The following is a 19,448-nucleotide window of genomic DNA, read 5'->3' on the forward strand; positions in this document are numbered from 1 at the left end:
AGGCAATGGTCTAACTTGTGCAAAAAGTAAAATACCTTCACACATGAGTTGTGCATTCTTCTTGTTTGCAGCCAGGTTGATGCAGATGGAGATGAGCTCAGTTTCAATTTCCTCCTCACCATGCTCGTACAGCATTTGCATTAGCTACACACAAACACACAAAATTGTACCTAAGACTTTAGAACTCAGGCACTATGAGTGTTCAGCTCAGTGTACATTTTGTACCTGTGGTATGCAGTCAGTATAAACAAACATGCCCTTGAACCGGTCATCCATGCTGATGTGGTACAGGATACGCATTGCCATCTGTCTGTTGTTCTCATCCCCTGAAAACACACACAATAACGATGATACCATTACCATGTTACAGTTTTGCATAAAATGCCAAGGGTTCACAACAGCTACACTGCAAGGCTATTAACTATAAAAGCAAAACGCAGAGATAAATGCATTTCCCAAATCTGGGATATATAAAGAGCATCTTTCATCTGGTGCTAAGCTAGTGCAAGATTTAAACCAAGGTTTTTGTGTTCATTAAAGAAGTTCCCTAACTGAATTAAGTGGCAAGAAGTTGACTGAAGAGGCAGTTGAATCCAAAGAATCTCAAATATACAGTAGCTTTAAAAGCAGGCTGTAAACAGGACACAGTTTGAAGTAGGTGAGTTTAACCCTTTATTTTAAAGCTACCTGTGGCTTTTTTTTCTAGTTTGGTTGTCATTAATTTAGTTTTAAATTCCATTCCAATTATTCCTTTCTTTGTTCTACTCAAACAACAAGTGAATCTCTGTACCCTACTAATTCATTCCAACTTGTCAGAATTGCTTGAACTGAACTTTCTTTGGTCAACAGCAGATTCCTGCAGTCACCCGTAGTTTGAAGACGCAACTTGTCTGCACACACCTACCATTTACTTGCAAAGCTGCAGTGAAAGGTGGAAAAGGTGCAACCAAAAAGGGAAAAACAGAGATCATTTGATGGACTGAATGGAGACTGAACAGAGATCTCCCGGGCAACAATCTCCGTTTATCGTTTGGGTTGCATTTTTCAGTTTGATCACAGCTGAAGAGGAGATTTTCAACATAAGCATGAAGTGCTTTTATAACACCAGGAGAATGTGAACAATTTTTATTCAGGATGTAACAATCCACAGTGTTGATTGTGTGTCGACTTATCAGCAATACTTAAAAAGCTGTAAGCTACACGTTTGTTCCCAGCAGTCACTTTGCTAAAAGTACTGTGAATGGATCGCTATGTGCTGCATGCTATTAAACTAGCGTGCATCATTACCTAACAGGACAGTGAGTTTAGGTAACAGGCCAACTTCTACCATCTTGGCTCTAAGTCCAGAGTCAAAGGAGAGGTTGAGCAGCAAACGTAGAGTCAAGTTTAATAAGTCTTCATGTTTACAGGGAACCAGGCGAGCCAACCGCTCCACTGTATCCACCTCAGCCTACAAATCAGAGACAAACACAGATTATAGCAAATCTAATGATGGTAAATTCAGCAGAAAATAATTTATGCCACCGACAAGAGCTGAATGAACATCAAGGGCATCACAATAAACGAAAAAAGACAAATTCAGAAATCCAAAGCAAGGATTACTATTATTCTACTGTTTACCTACTTTCCAATATTAGAAGCTAATAGCTACATATTATGTGGAGCTTGTCAATAAGACACTACCATTTACAGCCCCCTCCCCAAAAAAAAAACCAACCTAACCTCTGCACTACAGAAGACTTACAATACTGGAAGACAACTGACTTACAGAATATTTCCCCACAATCATTACCAGAGGAAGAAGGAATAACAATGCAAAAACAATGCAAACCGGGTCCCCCCCCCCCTATTTTTAAACAAAGGATGTAGAATAAAAATAAATGAAGTTGACTTGGTTAACAACAGATCTCTGTAACATAAAAATGATCATCAGGACTGTTTCTCCTATGCTCCTGGCAAGCGTTATCGAATCTGAAAGTCTTGTTTCTACCACCCACCATGTCATTCTTATTCTCAAGAAAGATGGAGAGTTTTTTAAGGAAAGAAACCACCAGGACAAGCAGCTCCTCATCATCACGTTCAAGAACTTTGACCAACAAGCCAACAATGTTTTTATTCCTCATCTTCAGTTCTGTCCTCGTATCCTCAGCAAGGTTCAGCAAGAGGTAAAGAGACACTAAGAACCAGAGAAAAACAGGCCAGCAGAAGTGAGGAGGAGAAACAGAAAATTAGAGATGATATAGTAATTTCAGTTACATCTGATCAACAAAAGTTCTGAATGAGGAGATTAAAAAAACAAAAAAAAAACCAAAAACAAAGCCTACCTCTGAGCAGCTGTTCCTGCTTAGCCAAAAGGCCATGGTATTTTCTGAGAGCCTTGTCCTGGTCTCGTCTCAGGGAGCCATTCTCTGGTGCAGACTCACGTGCGCAAAAGAACATTAAGGAAAACATTATTTTTGCTGACTTAATGAGTACATTCTCATTAAGTCAGCAAAACTATAAAGGGAGAGAGCAGAAAAGTAAGCAAAAAACACCAATAAAAAGGATATAGGCCTTGTTTTTCTTGCGTAGCTCCTCACGCCATGCGTCGTATCTCTTCAATTCATGTTCGACCACACTCATACACAGGGCGCCTATTTTATAATGACTCACCACCCCGTGAAACTGGGAGAAACTGGAGGAGGAAAGGTAAGAGGATTAAACACAACAGTAAGAATAAATGTGATGGAAGTGAGCTGCTATGTAAGTGTGTGTGTTACCTGGAGAAGCAGAAGAATATATAAATGATGATGGTGGCTAGGTCTACACTCTGCTTCCAATCCTCCCTTAGTACTCTGGCCAAAGCACCAAGAGCTGTCTCTATTAGGAAAGACAAGGGAAGTTTTCACATCATAAGTACAGCAGATAACGGCACAATAATATATTGTGATATAACATGTGCCATCTAACAAATTTTCAGTTAGAAAAAGATACTTGGGGCAATAGAGAACCTATTGAGCCCATTTCCAGGAGCAGATTTTTGGTCTTTGAGTCTTAAAGTAGCTTTACATGTTTCGCAGTTCAAAATCCTTAATCCTTAGTCATATAGTCTGTGTAGCCCATAACTTTATTTTCTGTCTCATATTTGCCATTTTATGGGGTGCCTGTTAGCTCAGTGCGTTGAGCGGACGACCACATGCCATGCGGCTGAGAGCAGCTAGCCTGCGCCCACTTACAGTTTATCGTGGAATATCTAGGACAGACATTTCATTAAAATCCTGAATTGATTTTAAATATAAATTTATTTTGCCCGAAACGCCAGAATCTCAGGTTAAACCTTACAAGATTTCAACAACCACCAAAGAGCTAAAACAGTAAATGGGAGCAGGTACACGGATTCTGCACAAAGACGTAAACACAAAGCGTGGACCCGCCGACGCATCACAATCAGTGAGATGTCGCCTTTCTCACCCAGCGGCACAGACACAGACACGGTCAGGGCTGAAAGCAGACAGCTCACTGATTCTGATGTTTCAGTGGGTCCATGCTTTGTGTTTACGTCCTTTTTGCACTAGAGTCTGAAGCTGCAGGTTTTATTTCTCTCCAAACAGAGAGACATATCTGTACCAGCCACTGGTACAGATGTGTGGACGACACCTGGGTCAAAATCAAGACACAAGAAGTGGAATCCTTCACTGCGCACATTAACGCTGTGGATAAAAACATCAAGTTCGCCAGGGAAGACACAAGGGACAACTGTTTGCCTTTCCTGGACTGCGCCGTGCACATTGAAGAGAACGGCAAACTCAACATCGAAGTTTACCGGAAGCCCACACACACGGACCAGTACCTCCTCTTTGACTCCCATCACCCTTTGGAACACAAACTTGGAGTAATTAGGACCCTACACCACCGGGCAGAACATGTTCCCTCTAAGCCTGAAGGAAAAAAGAAGGAACACACACATGTAAAGGAAGCACTCAAAACGTGCGGCTATCCTAAATGGGCGTTCTTAAAGTCAGCAAAGAGGCACAGAAAAGAAGACCAGACACCAGCGAGGGAGGATAAGAAGGACAGATGCAACAACATTGTCATCTCCTATGTAGCCGGTGTATCAGAGAAACTCAGGAGAGTTTTCTCCAAGCATGACATCCCAGTGTATTTCAGACCCAGCAACACGCTCAGACAGGAACTGGTTCACCCAAAAGACAAAACGCCAAAACACAAACTTAACAATGTGGTGTATGCTGTACAGTGCAGCGAGGAATGCTCAGACCTCTACATTGGAGAGACCAAACAGCCACTTCCCAAGCGCATGGCACAACACAGAAGAGCCACCTCCACAGGACAAGACTCAGCAGTCCATCTGCATCTTAAGGATAAAGGACACTCTTTCGAGGATGCCAATGTTCACATTTTGGACAGAGAGGACAGATGGTTTGAAAGAGGAGTGAAAGAAGCCATCTATGTCCACTGTGAGCGACCATCTTTGAACAGAGGCGGGGGTTTACGACACCAACTGTCTGCCATCTATAATCCAGTTTTGAGATCCCTTCCCAGACGCCTTAACGCCCACTCACATCCTGGGCCATCTGACCTCAGGAATTCGCATGTTAGATAAGGTGGGGCCAGGTTTCACAATGAACACACCCGAAACTCTGGCTGATTGGGACCCACACCCAGTTTCACACCTTGGCTCAGGCGATTAGAGGATCATCAGGGGGTCCTTTTGTCCCTCTGTGGGGGGTTACTCCCACTAGGTTTATATCTGGGACTCTCCACCATTTGACCTTAGAACTGAAGAAGCTTCTCGGATGAGAGGTGAAACGTCTTCAAGCAACTTAAAGAAGTCCAGACGCTTTTCTTTGCAAGCTCCTTTGACTACGATGACCTGGATGACTGAGAACCTTCACAGACATCTCCAAACAATATTGACTGAACCAGCAGCAAAAGAAGATCCAAACTACGCTTCACATAAACATCGTCATGAATTCCCTCTTACTTTACTGCATTATTCGCTCGCTTATTAGCCACCAGTCTGCAGAATATTTTTAAGGCCATCTGCTATAAAATCCCAGGCCAGGAAAATCGCCTTCATGTTTTTCTGTTTTATCCTCAGTTACTTTGACACAAAGGCATCTTCTGTGATGCTTACGCCTTCAATAAAGTCTCGAAAGTGTCAGCTTTCTTTTTACAAAAATAAAAACATGGATATGTACTGATACGTGATCAGAATTATAATATTTGAATCAAATCGAATCGATTTGGGACCTTGTGAATTGGAATCGAATAGATTCTAGAAATCAGTGACGATACCCAGACCTATTCCTGATGGTTAGGGACAAACGCAACTGCGTGGCAGGATGCTGTAAATGGACTAAACTTCAGTCAGGAAAACAACTGAGATAATCCATCCACAATACGAGGTTAGTCATTAATATACTGCTGCATGGCATAAAGCTTTAAAATGAACAGTGGTAATAAAAACCGAGAGTAGCTGAAGGTGATCACTGCCTTTTTTAGGGGCTTTTTCAGATTAAATAGAACAAGATACAAAACATTAAAACATGTTAAAAACACAACAGCCTTGATAAACGCAGAGTAGTTTTGACCCAGAAGTAGAGTTCATATGTCATCACTTAAAAATTGGATATCCCACCTGCTGTGAATGTTTTAATGCAGTACAGTTGTTATTATTATCATCACTTGTCACATCCTGTTTATGACAGTTAAAATTAATAACATTGATATAAGAAACTGAGCCAATTTTGCCATACCTGGTGCACGGGGAAAATTATCAATATGCTTTTTGTGACATTTTTGTTTGGTGGTGTTCTGTGTGATTTTCCTAATGTGAAATAAGTGCCATGGCTCCAAAAGGTTGGGAAACACAGGTTTAGAGTGACCCACTCTTTCACTAATGTTTGTAAAGCAGACTGCATGGCTAGGTGTTCGATTTTATACACTTATGGCAATGAGAATGAAAACACCTGAATTCAAAAGGGTAGCCCAATACTTTAGTCCACACAATATATCTAGCATCAAATACCATCATAACACAGATGTCAAAATGGAAGTATTCTAACAATAACCCAAAGAGACAACCTTCGAGTCGATACTGAGCACTGGTTAGGTTCAGTTATTTTGTAGTGCAGGAAAAAATGGAAAAATATGCTAAGAACTTGCTACTGCTCTGGAGAAAATGACAATTATATAGAGCACAAGTAAAGCATGCTGCCTTTAATTATTAGACAATTAGAGAATCAAATGTTCTTTCTGTATGCAGAAAAATATAGCTAAATAAAAATCAATCAAAAAAGGTAGTAAACAACGATGAGCTCTCAGGGTGCGTTTGTACCAATGATGTTACACTAACTTCATTAAATGGTTTGAGTCAAACCATATAAAATAGTTTTAAGAGATGACACACTTAAACTATCCAGGAATGTCAGGAAACTGCTGTAGGTACGACTCTGTTAACCATCAGAATTAAGATGGAGAATAAAAGTGTACCATTGTGCAGTAGCTCCTCCAGGTTATCAGGGTTACGGGCAAGCTGCAGGATGAGAGCTGAGCCTCTGATCTTCTCTGGAATCCCTTCATAGAGCAGTTCAATATACTCATCCACTCTAGTTATACTGGCCTCCTCATTTAACTACAAACACAAACAAACACACAAAGTTGTTGACTGATAACAAATGCATTCTTTCACCAGCCAAACTATTTAAACAACACATTTGAGCAACTTCGGGTTGTTGCTTTAATGAAGACAGAACATGTGCTTACTGCTGTGTGAGATCAAACTACAGTGGAACAAATGGTTACCTCTATGCCTTCAAATGGTGTCAATTCTTTGGGCTTGACTGTTCTTTTTCCTTTTTTTTCCACTGGTGACAAAACACACACATACATAAACAGCCAAAACAAAGCACATCAGCATTAATTCCAAACTTGAAACTTTAATTGCATTAGTTTACATTTTCTTTTATTAGCATCACAGTGCATACTTTAGGTCTGCCATTACACAACCTCCTTACATGTCTTAATATTTCTAGAATGTTTACAGTACATGCTGGACTAACAAGCTGCCAATCTACATGTGGGACTGAAGTTAGCCAAAGTTGGAATTGGACAGTAAAGATTTTGGGCTCCAGAGCACAGGTGCAATGACGGCGGTATGACTAACCGTTGCTCTCCACCGGGGATGATTTTCTGTTCTGCAAGTAGTACAGGAGCTGCTCCACCTGGGGCAGACGGGAAGCAGGGATCATCTTACACTCCTCCAGCACTTTCTTTGCCAAAGCTCCCACATCTGTACTAGGAGAAAGACTTTTCATGCGGATACTGGAGCATGAAAAAAAGAGCAGAAGAGAAAGCAGAAGCTAGCAGGTTTCATTAAATTCAAAATAAATATACTGATTGTAAAACTGTGGCCCAATAGCCTTTTTTTTCTGGCATAAATAACACATTTTTTTTTTACTTTTTTAATCCTTTCCACAGGCAGAATAGTCCTCTTTTCACACACCTAATGCAAAAGACACTGTCATGATGTCACCCACTAGTTTGTTTGTGAGGTCCTGTTGTGATGTAAAACCTAAAGACAGATGCGCTTACTTACATTTTTTGTCCCTCCTTGCGTTCTCCAAGCATATGTCCTCCACTCTCTCCAAGGATAGATGCCTCCACCTCATAGTGGACTACAAGGGCCTTCTGTGTGGGATGGACGTCCAAACCGCCCACAGTCACTTTGCTTTGAGCGATCAAGAACAGGCAGTACAAAATACAGTAAAGACATAAAACTCCAGTTATTTAATTTACATCATACCATATAATAACTGCATCGGACGCAAATCAGCTAGCAAGTTAATTTCACAACAAAATGACTTTAAATTTTACTACAGAAAATAGGTCGTTAATTGCCAAGCCAGTAAAATATCCGCCGCCCATAACAATAACACATAGGAAGACACGCCCAGACAATAGCATAATATTACTAACCGGCTAACAATAAAACACGATTCCACAGAGAGTTAAAGCATGACAAACACGAGCTAAACTCGGTGCAAATCCCTGATTGCAAATAAATTCAACACTACGTGCAATTAGCTAGCGATTATCCACCACAGTTTAGCACGGAAGCTTGCTAGCTATGTTAGCTCCAATTCAGATTTCCAATCCCCCTTCCTTCAGGTAGGGAAGGTTAAAAAATGTTTCCTTTTATTGGCGGATTTATAAGTCAGTGGAAAACGTAAAATCAGTCGTTATTTGTTTATAAGTTGTCATGCACAGTAGGCTCCTTTTAGAAATAATTGGGTAACTGTGCTAACGAAGGGGATGTGAATACAACCATGAAGGCTGATTTAAATGGTGAGAGATTTTAAGTGACCTTTCTGTCAACTGCATGTACGCCAAACTGACCGTTGTCGTTATTTATTTAAAACATAAACAATTATATGCTCGCATTCTGCACCGAGCAAGAAAACAGGAAATTTCCCAAATTGGAAAGGTAATTAAACATCGCACTATATAGAGAAATGCCATGGATCAGGGCAAGCTAATTAGCAAGAATTTCAATTTAAAAAACGCTTCCTCTTATCTTCTAAGTGTTGGTTAGACGTTCACAGTAAAGCTAACGTGATAGTATGGACACCATATATTACTTAAATTGGTGACCATATCTAGCAAACACATTACTCTTAGAATAATAAACTCACGTTATGACTGACCGTTTGAGATAACGTGCATCATCCTGCATCTTCCTCAGATTTAAACTTCAATATTTTTAATGAACGTAACAGTAGTGATGTGTCGAAGTGTGTCGGGTAATCTCGGGGGTGTTTTTGTGAAGCGCGTATCGAGGCTTGCTTTGATTACGTATGCAGTGACGTTCGTACCACGTGACTGATTCAGTAACTGGTAGTGATGGGAATTACGGATCTTTTTAGAGAACCGTATCTTTCGGCTCGACTCACTAAAAAGAGTCGTCTCTTTCGGCTCCCAACCGGATCTTCAGATTGTTTTGTTGCTTTAACTCTTTAAGACCTACTACAGAACCAAGTCTGCCAGAGCTTATATTATATTTTTACATGCTGTAGTGCCATTTTTGGGAGCATTTCAAGTTGCTATACATCAATACAACGATTATAGCCCAAATTTTAATAATATGTATGCATTAAGTGCATAGTAATTACATAAATTGTCACAAAGTGCAATAAACTATAAAAAAATTGAAAATCTTTTTGTTTTTTTAACATATATTTCTAGTTAGAGAAATTTAAGAGGCTTGTCCCTCAAAACTGTAAATACAAAAAAGTTGTACAAAATAGTTTCCCACCACAGGAAATTTATTTTGAGTGTCTTCATAGTTTTATTTTTGAAATACACCAATTTGTATATACTGCAGGAAAAACGAAAATAAATATTATAATGCAAATTTGCAAAAAAAAAACAGCATATGCATCAAAATTAACTATTTTCAGCGGTTCAATTTGACTTCTAAGCATCCCAGAAACGACACAGAAAGTCATAAAGTCAAACATAACTTTTAAAAACACCACTATAGGCTTACAAGGCACTGATGGTAAAAAAAAACTACATTTCCGCGAAAATGACGTCACTTCCGGTTTCGGGCAGGTAATGGCGGACATGTGATAGTTCGCGCTGACATCTATTCCAACGTACTTTAAATAACACTTTCAAAATTAATTGGGCTAAACATTTTCTTAAAAACCCTACCTCTATCTGGAACTTTATACCATATCATATTTTCTCTCGTTTTGGTGGCTTTAATTTTATTTTAAATTGTAATTACAATGTTGAGAAACTCCCTGTAAAGCTTTCATCCTTCCATAAGCAGGTCCTCTTAGCGTGGACCCTCATTTATAAACACAACTTCTCACCTCACAAATACCTTATCTGGAACAAGAGAGATATTTTATATAAAAATAAATCACTTTTCCTGGAAACTTGGATCCAAAATGGGATCCTATTGGTGGCTCAGCTGGTTAGTAAAGAGGGACAACTACTTACATACGACGACTTTATTGCACTATATAATTTTCCAATCAGTGTTCAGGAATTCTCAATGGTGCTTGGTGCCATACCCTCAGGGACTTTAATGTTATATAAAAACACTGACAGCTCGATCTCTACCTCAGTCACTCTCTCTGATCCAGCTGAGTCACCAATAGGAAAAATCTGCTTTTCACAGGAACTTGGTAATAGCAATAAAAGAATACGTAGTTTATTCCAAGAAGATATCGTCTCTCTCCCATATATAATATCTTATTGGAACCGATTTGTTCCAGATATCAAGTGGAAGACAGTCTGGATGGTCCCCCATAAATATTTGATTGTAAATAAGGTAAAAGAAGTCTCATTTAAAATTCTACATAAATGTTATCCAGCCAGTCACTACATGGTAAAATTTAAAAGGGACATAAATACTAATTGTACTTTCTGTGGGGATCATCCAGAAACTGTGACACATCTTTTTTGGTACTGTTCTTTTACACAGAGATTCTGGAAGGAATTTAGCAGGTTTGTTATTGTCCATATTTTAAGGGAGTTTTCTTTACGATGGGAAAATGTTTTATTCTGTTTCTTTATGTTCCTCAAGAAGTATGATAAATGTTTTTATATGATAAATTTGTTAATACTTTTAGCTAAATTTTTTATCCATAAATGTAAGTTTACTAACAAAACACCATATTTCTGTCATTATTTTAAGGATGTGGAAATGTACATACAATCAATATCAGACTCCACCAACAAAAAGGCTCTCAAAACAATTTATGTATGTGAATTTTTGCGTGTATTCTTATAATTGTTACCTTTTTCTTTTACCCCTGGCTTTGTGTGTTCATGTTCTGTTGTTTTGTATACTTCATCTGTTCGTATGTTGTATACTCATTGTTTGTTAAATAAAGTTTATTTTAAAAAAAAGAAAGAAAAAAATCTATTCCAACGTAGGAAGTGTTATGAATAGCTGATCAGTTTGGCAAAGCGTGTTTCTGGAATATTATGTTTTTGTTGCTGCAAGCGCTTTTTATGCAATTTTGGCAAAGCAATATGTGGAAGGAAACCGGGACCTAGGGCAAGCTGATGGCATAGCATGTAAGTACAACTCCTCCGGTTTCATATGCCAAAAAAGTATTGCGCCAGCTTACGTGGTTGCAGTGCTACCGGAATTTAAAAATAGTTAGGGAAAACGGACCGCCTTTAAAGGGTTAATTAATGTATTATCAACAACAATATAAAATTATGCACAAAAGGAATTTCTAATGTAAAATAAACGTGGTTTTATTTATATATGTTTATATATAAATATATACGGTGGCCCCTAGAGACAAAGCACGTACAAACTCCAAAACACATACAAACTCCAAAAAGCACGTGCAAACTCCAAAGCACTTACAAACTCTGAAGCACGTACAAACTAAAACACATTGCTAGCGTTAACTGATCTTCGAAAACAGAGCTACCTAGATCACTTAAATTACACAATTGAAAGCATATGTGTATTGTTTGTGTATTTATACACAAGTGTAACCTGTGTGATTCTGCGTTGTGTCTGTTAAAAAAGGTAAAAGAAAGAAAGACCTCCAAGTAAATAATTTGCCCACTCCAGCTCCTCTCCCAAAGGGGAATTGTAGAAAAGGACTGGCATTTATTTTTACATTAAACATAAAGTATGCATTTACACGTAACATATTTGACATAAGATAAAACAAAAACAACAACATGAAATCCGACATACCTGATAAAAAAGGTAAAAGAAAGAAAGACCTCCAAGTACATAATTTGCCCACTCCAGCTCACTGTAAACCCGAATAAGTTACCAGAACTCAAAAAAATTGAGGCAATCGATTGCCTCAATTTTTTTGAGTTGATCAACTCAAAAGTCAAATTTTTCCAGAACATAAAAGTTTAGATTACATGGTACTTGTATCTTTTGAGAACGGTCAACTCAAATATTTGCAGTTAATATGACTTAAAGTTTCAAGTTTACAAATTCAAAGAAATAAGTTCACAGAACTTATAAAAAATAAGTACACAACCACAACATTTTTATGTTAACAAAACTCAAATGTTTATTAGTTTGTGTTGTCATTATTTTAAGTACACGTTAGTCAAATATGTTGACTACTTGATACTTAAAAACATGTGACCCAAAACTTAAAATTTTTGAGGCAATTGATTGCCTCAATTACACTGAGTATCGGTAACTTAATATGCAAAAGTCATAAACATCTGCCATTGAACAGTATCTTGCCTGCTCCCTTTTAGCACTATGTTGAAATTAAATACATTAAAAAAAAAAATTAAATTAATTAAAAATAATTAACAAAAACATTTATAAATTAAAATAAGTAGACCAAAAATTGTTTAGTCAGGAAAACTGTCAGAGTAATGAAAAATAATGCCAAATAATAATTAATAATATCAAAATGTGCTTTTGGCTCTCTGGCTAATATCTGAATAAGACAACAAGGCAGCAATTTGAGTGAATTACAATGCTATTTGTTTTACATTAACTAGTATCAAACAGTGAAATTTAGGTCATCTTGCACAGCCCACAATGTTTTGGAAATAGTATTACGAAAAACATTAAAACATACAAAACATTAGTGTTGCTTTGCATTATGTTAATGAGAACAAAGGCACATTGTATAGTTTGGACCTATTGGCTGAACACCTGTAGAGTAATGCAATAATGTTTTGAGGCATTATTTAGATGAAAGGAGAGAACTTTGAACTAGCCTTTTATAATGCTTCACCCTGCATCCTTCTTTCAGATGAGTTCCTACAATAACCAAGTCATTCTTGAGGGTCTGTAACCTGGGTGACAGTTTACCACTTTCTAGACCAAATAAAATCTTTTGAGTAAATTCTAAAGTGTTGGTCAGGCCTTTGGGGTAGCTGAGGTGAAGTGCATAGATCAGTCCAAACATTACCAGGAAGGCTTCACCAAATCTGGGGAGACTGAACACGGCATCACTTACAATGACGACAGAGATTTTCACAGGTTGGTAGTGAACTGGACTTGTTGTGTCATGGTCACTGATGACAGTGAAGAGGGCCACTTCAACACCATCAAGCTCCAACTCATCAGATTCGTCCTGAATTAATGAAAAAGAGATACTAATCACAATCTAACCCAAGAAATACAACAGACGACATATAATTTCTCATTTTACCAACTCCCACTGAGATCAAATACCTCTTTTACAAGGGAGACCTGAGTCTCACTGTAAGAGGTGAAAAACAGAAGATCCATGTTCTGCACACATAAATCAGCTAATTCACCAGAGAATCAAGTGGTGTGAGATAGACTGAAACTAAGCTAAAGGAAATACACAGGAAAATGTTTTACTAAACATCTTATCACTTTCAACAAAACACCAATTCAGTTCATTCGTAGTGAGGAGACAGAAAAGACCATACATGGAAACCTTATGGGTAGACTAAACAAAGATAAGTCCAAACAGTGCATCAAAATACATGTTTGTACTTTGATGCACTGTTTATATACACAGTAGTATCTGTTAGATACTTAAGGACACTCACAGTGCAGGTTCTGAAAAATCCAGAGACATCCTCACGCAGATAGACAGGAAGGGCGTGGAGAACGGTAGTGCGCTTGGTGTGGATATCATGGATTTCCTATTTCCAGATAAAAACAGAATTGTATATACTGGTGAGTTTACTGAACAACAACAAAAACAACAGTCAAATCAGAACATATGTCCACAAATAACCTGTTCACATCTTTAATACAGTCAGACAAATAGCAAACACAAAGTGGAGTAATAGCAAAATTCAAAAAGCTCATTTAAATCATTGAACCTGTCCAATGTTCCACTGGTTCAACCTATGAAATGTGTAACAATCTATTATTACCTGTTCATTGTGAATTCTTAGAATTTCAGCCAGGGCATCTGCTGTCTTCCCAGTTTTTGATGCCCTGGCTGAATAAGGTCATCAGTCGAGGAAGATGGCGGTCAAGTTCAGCGTAGAATGTATTGGGCAGGTTCTGATTTGTAATCCGCTGAAACTCTGCATACAACTACTAGTGATGGGTCGTTCGCGAACGAAATGGCTCTTAGAGCCGGCTCTTTGACGTGAACGACGCGAGCCGGCTCCTTATCGCGAGCCGTCACGTGGGTTTTTTTTTTTTTTTTTTCTTTCTCTCAGCCTCTCTCTCGCACTTTTTTCCGCTTCACTCTGCACGCGAGCCTTGTGCTTTACGCTGGGCAGAGGGGGGAGGGGCGGTAGTTACACTCAGTAGCACAGGAACAGAGCCAGAGAGAGAGAAAGAGAGGCAGGGACAACAACATTAGAAAGGTATAGTAATCATCCACAACTATTTTCGGTTGCAGATGATAAAGGATTGAGAAAGTTTATTCATGCAGGTCCATATGACAGAGAATATGCATGTTCTTTTAGTTTTCATATTATAATTTATATTTAATTGTGTTGTGGTTTGCAGTGTTTTGTGTTCTTTTCACTTTAAATTTGTGAAAGGAAAAAGCTGAAAATTTAAATAGTTAAAACTTGAAATGTGAATAGTTGATTTTTGTATTATATGATTTATTTATTACATTTTATGTGGAGTGAATAAATAAAAGTATATTTACGGTGGCCCCTAGAGACAAAGCACATACAAACTTCAAATCACGTACGAACTCTGAAGCATGTACAAACTCCAAAACACGTACAAACACGTACAAACTCCAAAACACGTAAAAACTCCAAAAACACGTAAAAACACGTACAAACTCCGAAGCACGTAAAAACTCAGAAGCATATAAAAACTCAGAAGCACATAAAAACTCAAAACACGTACAAAAGACAACAGAAGTGCTCCAGGATGCTGGGCGCAGTGTTGAGCCTTTGTTATCTTGTGGCTACACAAGCCAGCAAGTACCAACGACCGGATTTGGTGTGTGGTAATAACAGGTAAATGAACTTTTTTTTAAATTATTTGAATATATATATGAGTGCCTGTGTATAAATATACAAACAATACACACATGCTTTCAATTGTGTAATTTAAGTGATCTAGTAGCTCTGCTTTGGAAGTTCAGTTCATGCTAGAAATGTGTTTTGGAGTTTGTACGTGTTTTGTCTCTAGGGGCCACCGCATATATTTATATATAAACATATATAAATAAAACCACTTGTTTTTACGTTAGTAATTCCTTTTGTGCATAATTTTATATTATTGTTAATAATAAATTAATTAAAGCAACAAAACAACCTGAAGAGCCGGTTCGGAGCCGAAAGAGCCGGCTCTTTTTAGTGAGGCGAACCGAAAGAGCCGGATCTCTAAAAAGAGCCGGAAATCCCATCACTAACAACTACAGCAGAAGAACAATACAGTTCAATTTGAAGAATCTCGCACATCTTTATAAAGCAGCAAAAAGCTGCCACATGAGTAAGAATTACAATTTTCATTTTAAAGAGAGCTGATCCATATTACCTCAGACTCCATTTTTAGAGCAGGCCAGAGGTCCAAGAGCTCCTTCACAACCCTAACCCTGAACATATAGTTTAAAATATAGCGTTTCTAACAAGAAAACTGCTTGAAAGCACTCTCACTGCAGACAGGCATCTCCGTTGTGTAACTGCAGGGACAACGGGCTTGTTTGGACCCAACTATTCTGAGTCATGAGAGGGGGTTTAAAAATTTAGAGAGATTAAAATACTTTGTTTTATACTAGGCGACCAGGCGCCACCTCTAGAACAAGTAGTATCTAACTTTTTAAACAGCCTGCGACCCTCATTACAACAACTTAATGCTAGCTCTGCAAGCGCAAAGTTTCCTTCGGGGAGAGCAGCAAAGCACATAAAAAACACGGACCGACATTTCTGCTATTCTTTTCGACACGCACCCAAAATACAACTAAATATTCGTATTTTAACAATAAACTAATATCAACATTGAAAACTTACTGTAAGTCCAGTGATGCTAGTTGCTGCCGTTAGGTCCAACTTTCTCCAGTCGTCCGTGTTGCCTCTTTGGTGCTGTTCCCGCCCATATACCTTCACTTCTTCTGTGTTTCCTATTAATGCTCATTAGCGCCGCCTTCCGCTTCGGAGGGTGAATCAGAGATTAACTCGGAATAAAAATTGATTCCTGCAGCTGCTCAACACTTACGGAAAAAATTAAAAATATATATGTAGGACACATTGATAAAACAATGAATATTAAAATAAATACATTTTGTCTTCCACTAATGCATTTAAGACAATTTGATTTTACTTATTTGGTGAAACACTTTGAGATTTTATTGTATTTTAGCATGTGCTACATAAATTAAGTTTATTATTAAATCCTACTTGAAACAACAAAAATAACAGGACTTTACCATTCTTATATGTCCTAACTTAACTGTGTTACGTTGTGCTTAAGTTATGATTTTAAGTGATGCTTACTTAATATAGAAATAGTTCAATTCAATCAAATATTATTAGTTTCATTTACTCAAAAAGAAGAACATGTTATACGAACTTGACATATTTAAGTTAACAGAACTTTTTAAAGACTTTGAGTATACACTACTTAATCTGTTTAATTACTTTGAACATTCGGGTTTACAGTGCTCCTATGACCAAATACAAACAGTGGGGAAGAGGGTTAGCTCAACCCACCACAACTTCCAAGCTAGCAAGGTGTATATATTCATGTTAGCATTTATGGCGCCTGAAACACATTTAGGATACACACATACTACACACTTATAACATCTCACAAAAAACAGGCTTAATAATGACAATAATTGAACTAAAATCGCAATCAACATCAGTATGGAACGCCAGGACTGCCATAATGAATTAATTAAATACACCATTAAATAATTAATTAAATGTGTCAATAATTAATTAAAATTGAAATTAATTAATTAAATAAATAGTTATGACACATGTAATCAATTAATTATTGACACATTTAATTAATTATTTATGTATTTCACATTTTAATTAATTATTGACACATTTAATTAATTATTGACACATTTAATTAATTATTTAATGATATATTTATTTATTTCATTTCGGCCTGGCTCTCATCTTTTTTTTTGTGTCCCGTTTGGATCTTTAGCCATCAGAATTGTTGTCTTAAGGCCAAGAAAGATGCCAAGCGGATTTATTTTACCAAGTGGATCATCATGGCCTTGCCATATTGGTCCATTTGATTGACCTTTATTATAATTATGAATTTATTTTATTTACAGTTGCTACAAACGGGACAGACATGACTGGGGGATAGGACAGGGAGAAAGAATGAAAGAAAGAGAGGGAGAGAAAGAAAACCAAAGGGGAGAAGAGACGGTGAGAAGGGGGGGAAGAAAAAAAAACACCTGGGTCACCTGTATGGAGAAAAAAAAACAGAAGAGAAAGCAAACAACAAAGAGCAACATAATAAAAAAAAAAACGGCACCATCACAATAAACTAGCTAGCAGTAGATATCAGTAGATACTAAATAATAAACGATATTGTGCAGCACGCAAGATAGACAGCGCACAATGTGCTTTGAGGCAGCAGCCAAGAAAGCTGTAGTCCACGTCTGTAAATACCCGTGTGTACACCTGTGTGCATACCTGTGTGGATCAGCATGCTTGCATTCCAAAGGTTTCTCCATGTAACGATCTGCTAGGGAGTGTGGGGAGCCACAGCCCCGTCCTCCAGGGTATGAAGCAGGTATGGAGGAGATCAAAACTCCAGACATCTAGAGGCCCCCAGAACACAAGAGACCAAGGAAGACCAACAGAGGGGCAGCCGCGCCACTGTCCCAGTAAGAGCTGAGGAGAGTCCCAGATGAGGGCTCACTCAGCAGCCGCGGAGCAGAAGCCAGGGGAGCTCCGCCGGCAGCCAGCCGTGCCTGAGTGACCGAGCCCCAGGCCGAGAGACGGGGGCACCCCACCCCCGAAGTGGCCCGAGCGAGCCCCAGGCTCCAGGCCCCGATAAGCGGCCGCCAAGGAGTGAGCTGGTGTGTACCCGGACGCCCACCCCCAGACACAAAGAACCACCAACGCACCGACGCCTGAGGGAGTCCGCCACTGGCAGGGGAAGTGGTGGTGGGTGGAGATAGGCCTCCAAACCTTGGAGGGCCTGAGATGTCCCCAGCGAGGTGGCGTCTGATACCCAACCTGACATATAGACACAGACATACAGGCACACACAGACACAAACATCCATTCCCACCCTCATGCTCTCATATGCACTTACTCCACACTCAACCAACGTGGAGACAGACATAAAGAGACGTTGTACACACGATCACACTCCCCAAGCGTACTCTACAAACCGGGTCTAGGTACCCTTGCCCCTGGAGGGGGGAACTGCACCCAGACCCAGGTGGTGTTACCCTTTTCCCTGGCTCTCATCTTGAAATAATTTTATCTGTCAGCCTCACCCATCAAACTCAGGGGGCGGGGTTAACGCTGCCCATGCAGCTTCTCTAACATTTGATTGGTTGCCGTGCAAAGTACGTCAAAACAGGTCGATCCTAGATAATCGATTGCTTGTGTAGGCTTGTGCAGCCAGGTATCCCAGAATGCAGATCAAATCACAGGCAGCAATGGTGGTGGTGTAGTTTTAAAATACCCCATTTTTCTGTCACCAACTACACTTTTAACAGTGTTTTAGCCGCGAATGTCGCGCCATACGTCTGGTCAGGTTGTCAACATAGAACATGTTTGCAAAAGTGCTCAGATGTTTTCAGAGATTTCACTAGCTCTGCTAACAATTAGCATGCAGAGTGCACCCAGGGGGTTACGTTAACCGGTTTGTTTACATATTCCACTCTCCGTGTTCCACATGTTGCATTCGCAGATTCTCATTTTCACCGAATGATCGTCTCTTTCCGCCTGGTCTTGTGTCTCTGTGCTTCTGTAACATAAAGAACGAGCTGACATTTTTCTCACGAAACCAGCGATCAGCTCAACAGACCCTCAGTTTACCTGCATGCTGCATCCTCCTCATCTGTCAGCTGTTTAACACCTGCTGCTAATTCAAGAAACACGCCTACGTTACCTGGTGATAGTCACAGTTTAACTGGGCAACCGGTGCTCGATATAAAGCAATGTCAGCGCATTTTTCTGCACAAGATAATTAAATGTAGTGTTTTCCCCGAGCGCAGAGCTGCTGGAGCTTGTTTCCTTACAGAGCACTTTATAGGCGAACAGCTTCATCAGCGGCTGATGTCCAATCACCAGCACACAGCTTTCAAACCTCAGCTGAGTTTTAGCTCTCAGTGGTTAAACGCTGGACTTCATTCACTCAGGTTCTGTCTGTCGGGTCACGTTTACTTCGCTGTTTTATTTACAACTGAGCAAATCGGTTTGGCTGAGGTTAAAGTTACGTTTCATAACTGCATAGTTTCACAGACGTTTAATGGTTCACTGGCACATGTGTTAGACTGAACTATTCGCTTTTCTTTATCTGGTGTGTTTTGGATTTA

The 19,448-nt window shown here is 39.0% G+C and overlaps 1 protein-coding gene and 1 long non-coding RNA gene across 3 annotated transcripts in view; both read right to left on the reverse strand.

Moving 5' to 3' along the window:
• Positions 1 to 8,842, reverse strand: part of LOC147331942 (kinesin-associated protein 3-like) — an 18,392-nt gene extending 9,550 nt beyond the window's left edge. The window contains exons 1-12 of one of the 2 annotated variants that reach the window (XM_086288288.1): positions 8,706 to 8,842; positions 7,598 to 7,729; positions 7,166 to 7,323; positions 6,805 to 6,866; positions 6,493 to 6,634; positions 2,760 to 2,859; positions 2,550 to 2,674; positions 2,325 to 2,423; positions 1,998 to 2,176; positions 1,288 to 1,450; positions 226 to 326; positions 36 to 144 (exon numbers count right to left, since the gene is read on the reverse strand). In XM_086288288.1, coding sequence (XP_086144414.1) covers positions 36 to 144; positions 226 to 326; positions 1,288 to 1,450; positions 1,998 to 2,176; positions 2,325 to 2,423; positions 2,550 to 2,674; positions 2,760 to 2,859; positions 6,493 to 6,634; positions 6,805 to 6,866; positions 7,166 to 7,323; positions 7,598 to 7,729; positions 8,706 to 8,734 — 1,399 coding nt within the window. In that variant the 5' untranslated portion in view covers positions 8,735 to 8,842. Of the gene's footprint in view, positions 1 to 35; positions 145 to 225; positions 327 to 1,287; positions 1,451 to 1,997; positions 2,177 to 2,324; positions 2,424 to 2,549; positions 2,675 to 2,759; positions 2,860 to 6,492; positions 6,635 to 6,804; positions 6,867 to 7,165; positions 7,324 to 7,597; positions 7,730 to 8,693 lie in introns of both variants that reach the window. The other variant, XM_086288287.1, reaches the window with a different exon arrangement.
• A 2,644-nt stretch (positions 8,843 to 11,486) lies between these two features.
• LOC147331943 (uncharacterized) lies at positions 11,487 to 14,333 on the reverse strand. The gene is made up of 3 exons (XR_015128744.1): positions 13,882 to 14,333; positions 13,549 to 13,644; positions 11,487 to 13,100 (listed from the first exon to the last, which is right to left on the reverse strand). It is a non-coding gene; the product is annotated as an uncharacterized LOC147331943 (long non-coding RNA).
• Between the last annotated feature and the right edge of the window lie 5,115 nt (positions 14,334 to 19,448).

Source organism: Aulonocara sp. 'chitande type north' Nkhata Bay, linkage group LG4 (assembly GCF_057382095.1).
Source record: "Aulonocara sp. 'chitande type north' Nkhata Bay isolate Kocher_YH1m ecotype deep benthic linkage group LG4, A_spYH_male_GT1.1, whole genome shotgun sequence".
Taxonomy (NCBI): domain Eukaryota; kingdom Metazoa; phylum Chordata; class Actinopteri; order Cichliformes; family Cichlidae; genus Aulonocara; species Aulonocara sp. 'chitande type north' Nkhata Bay.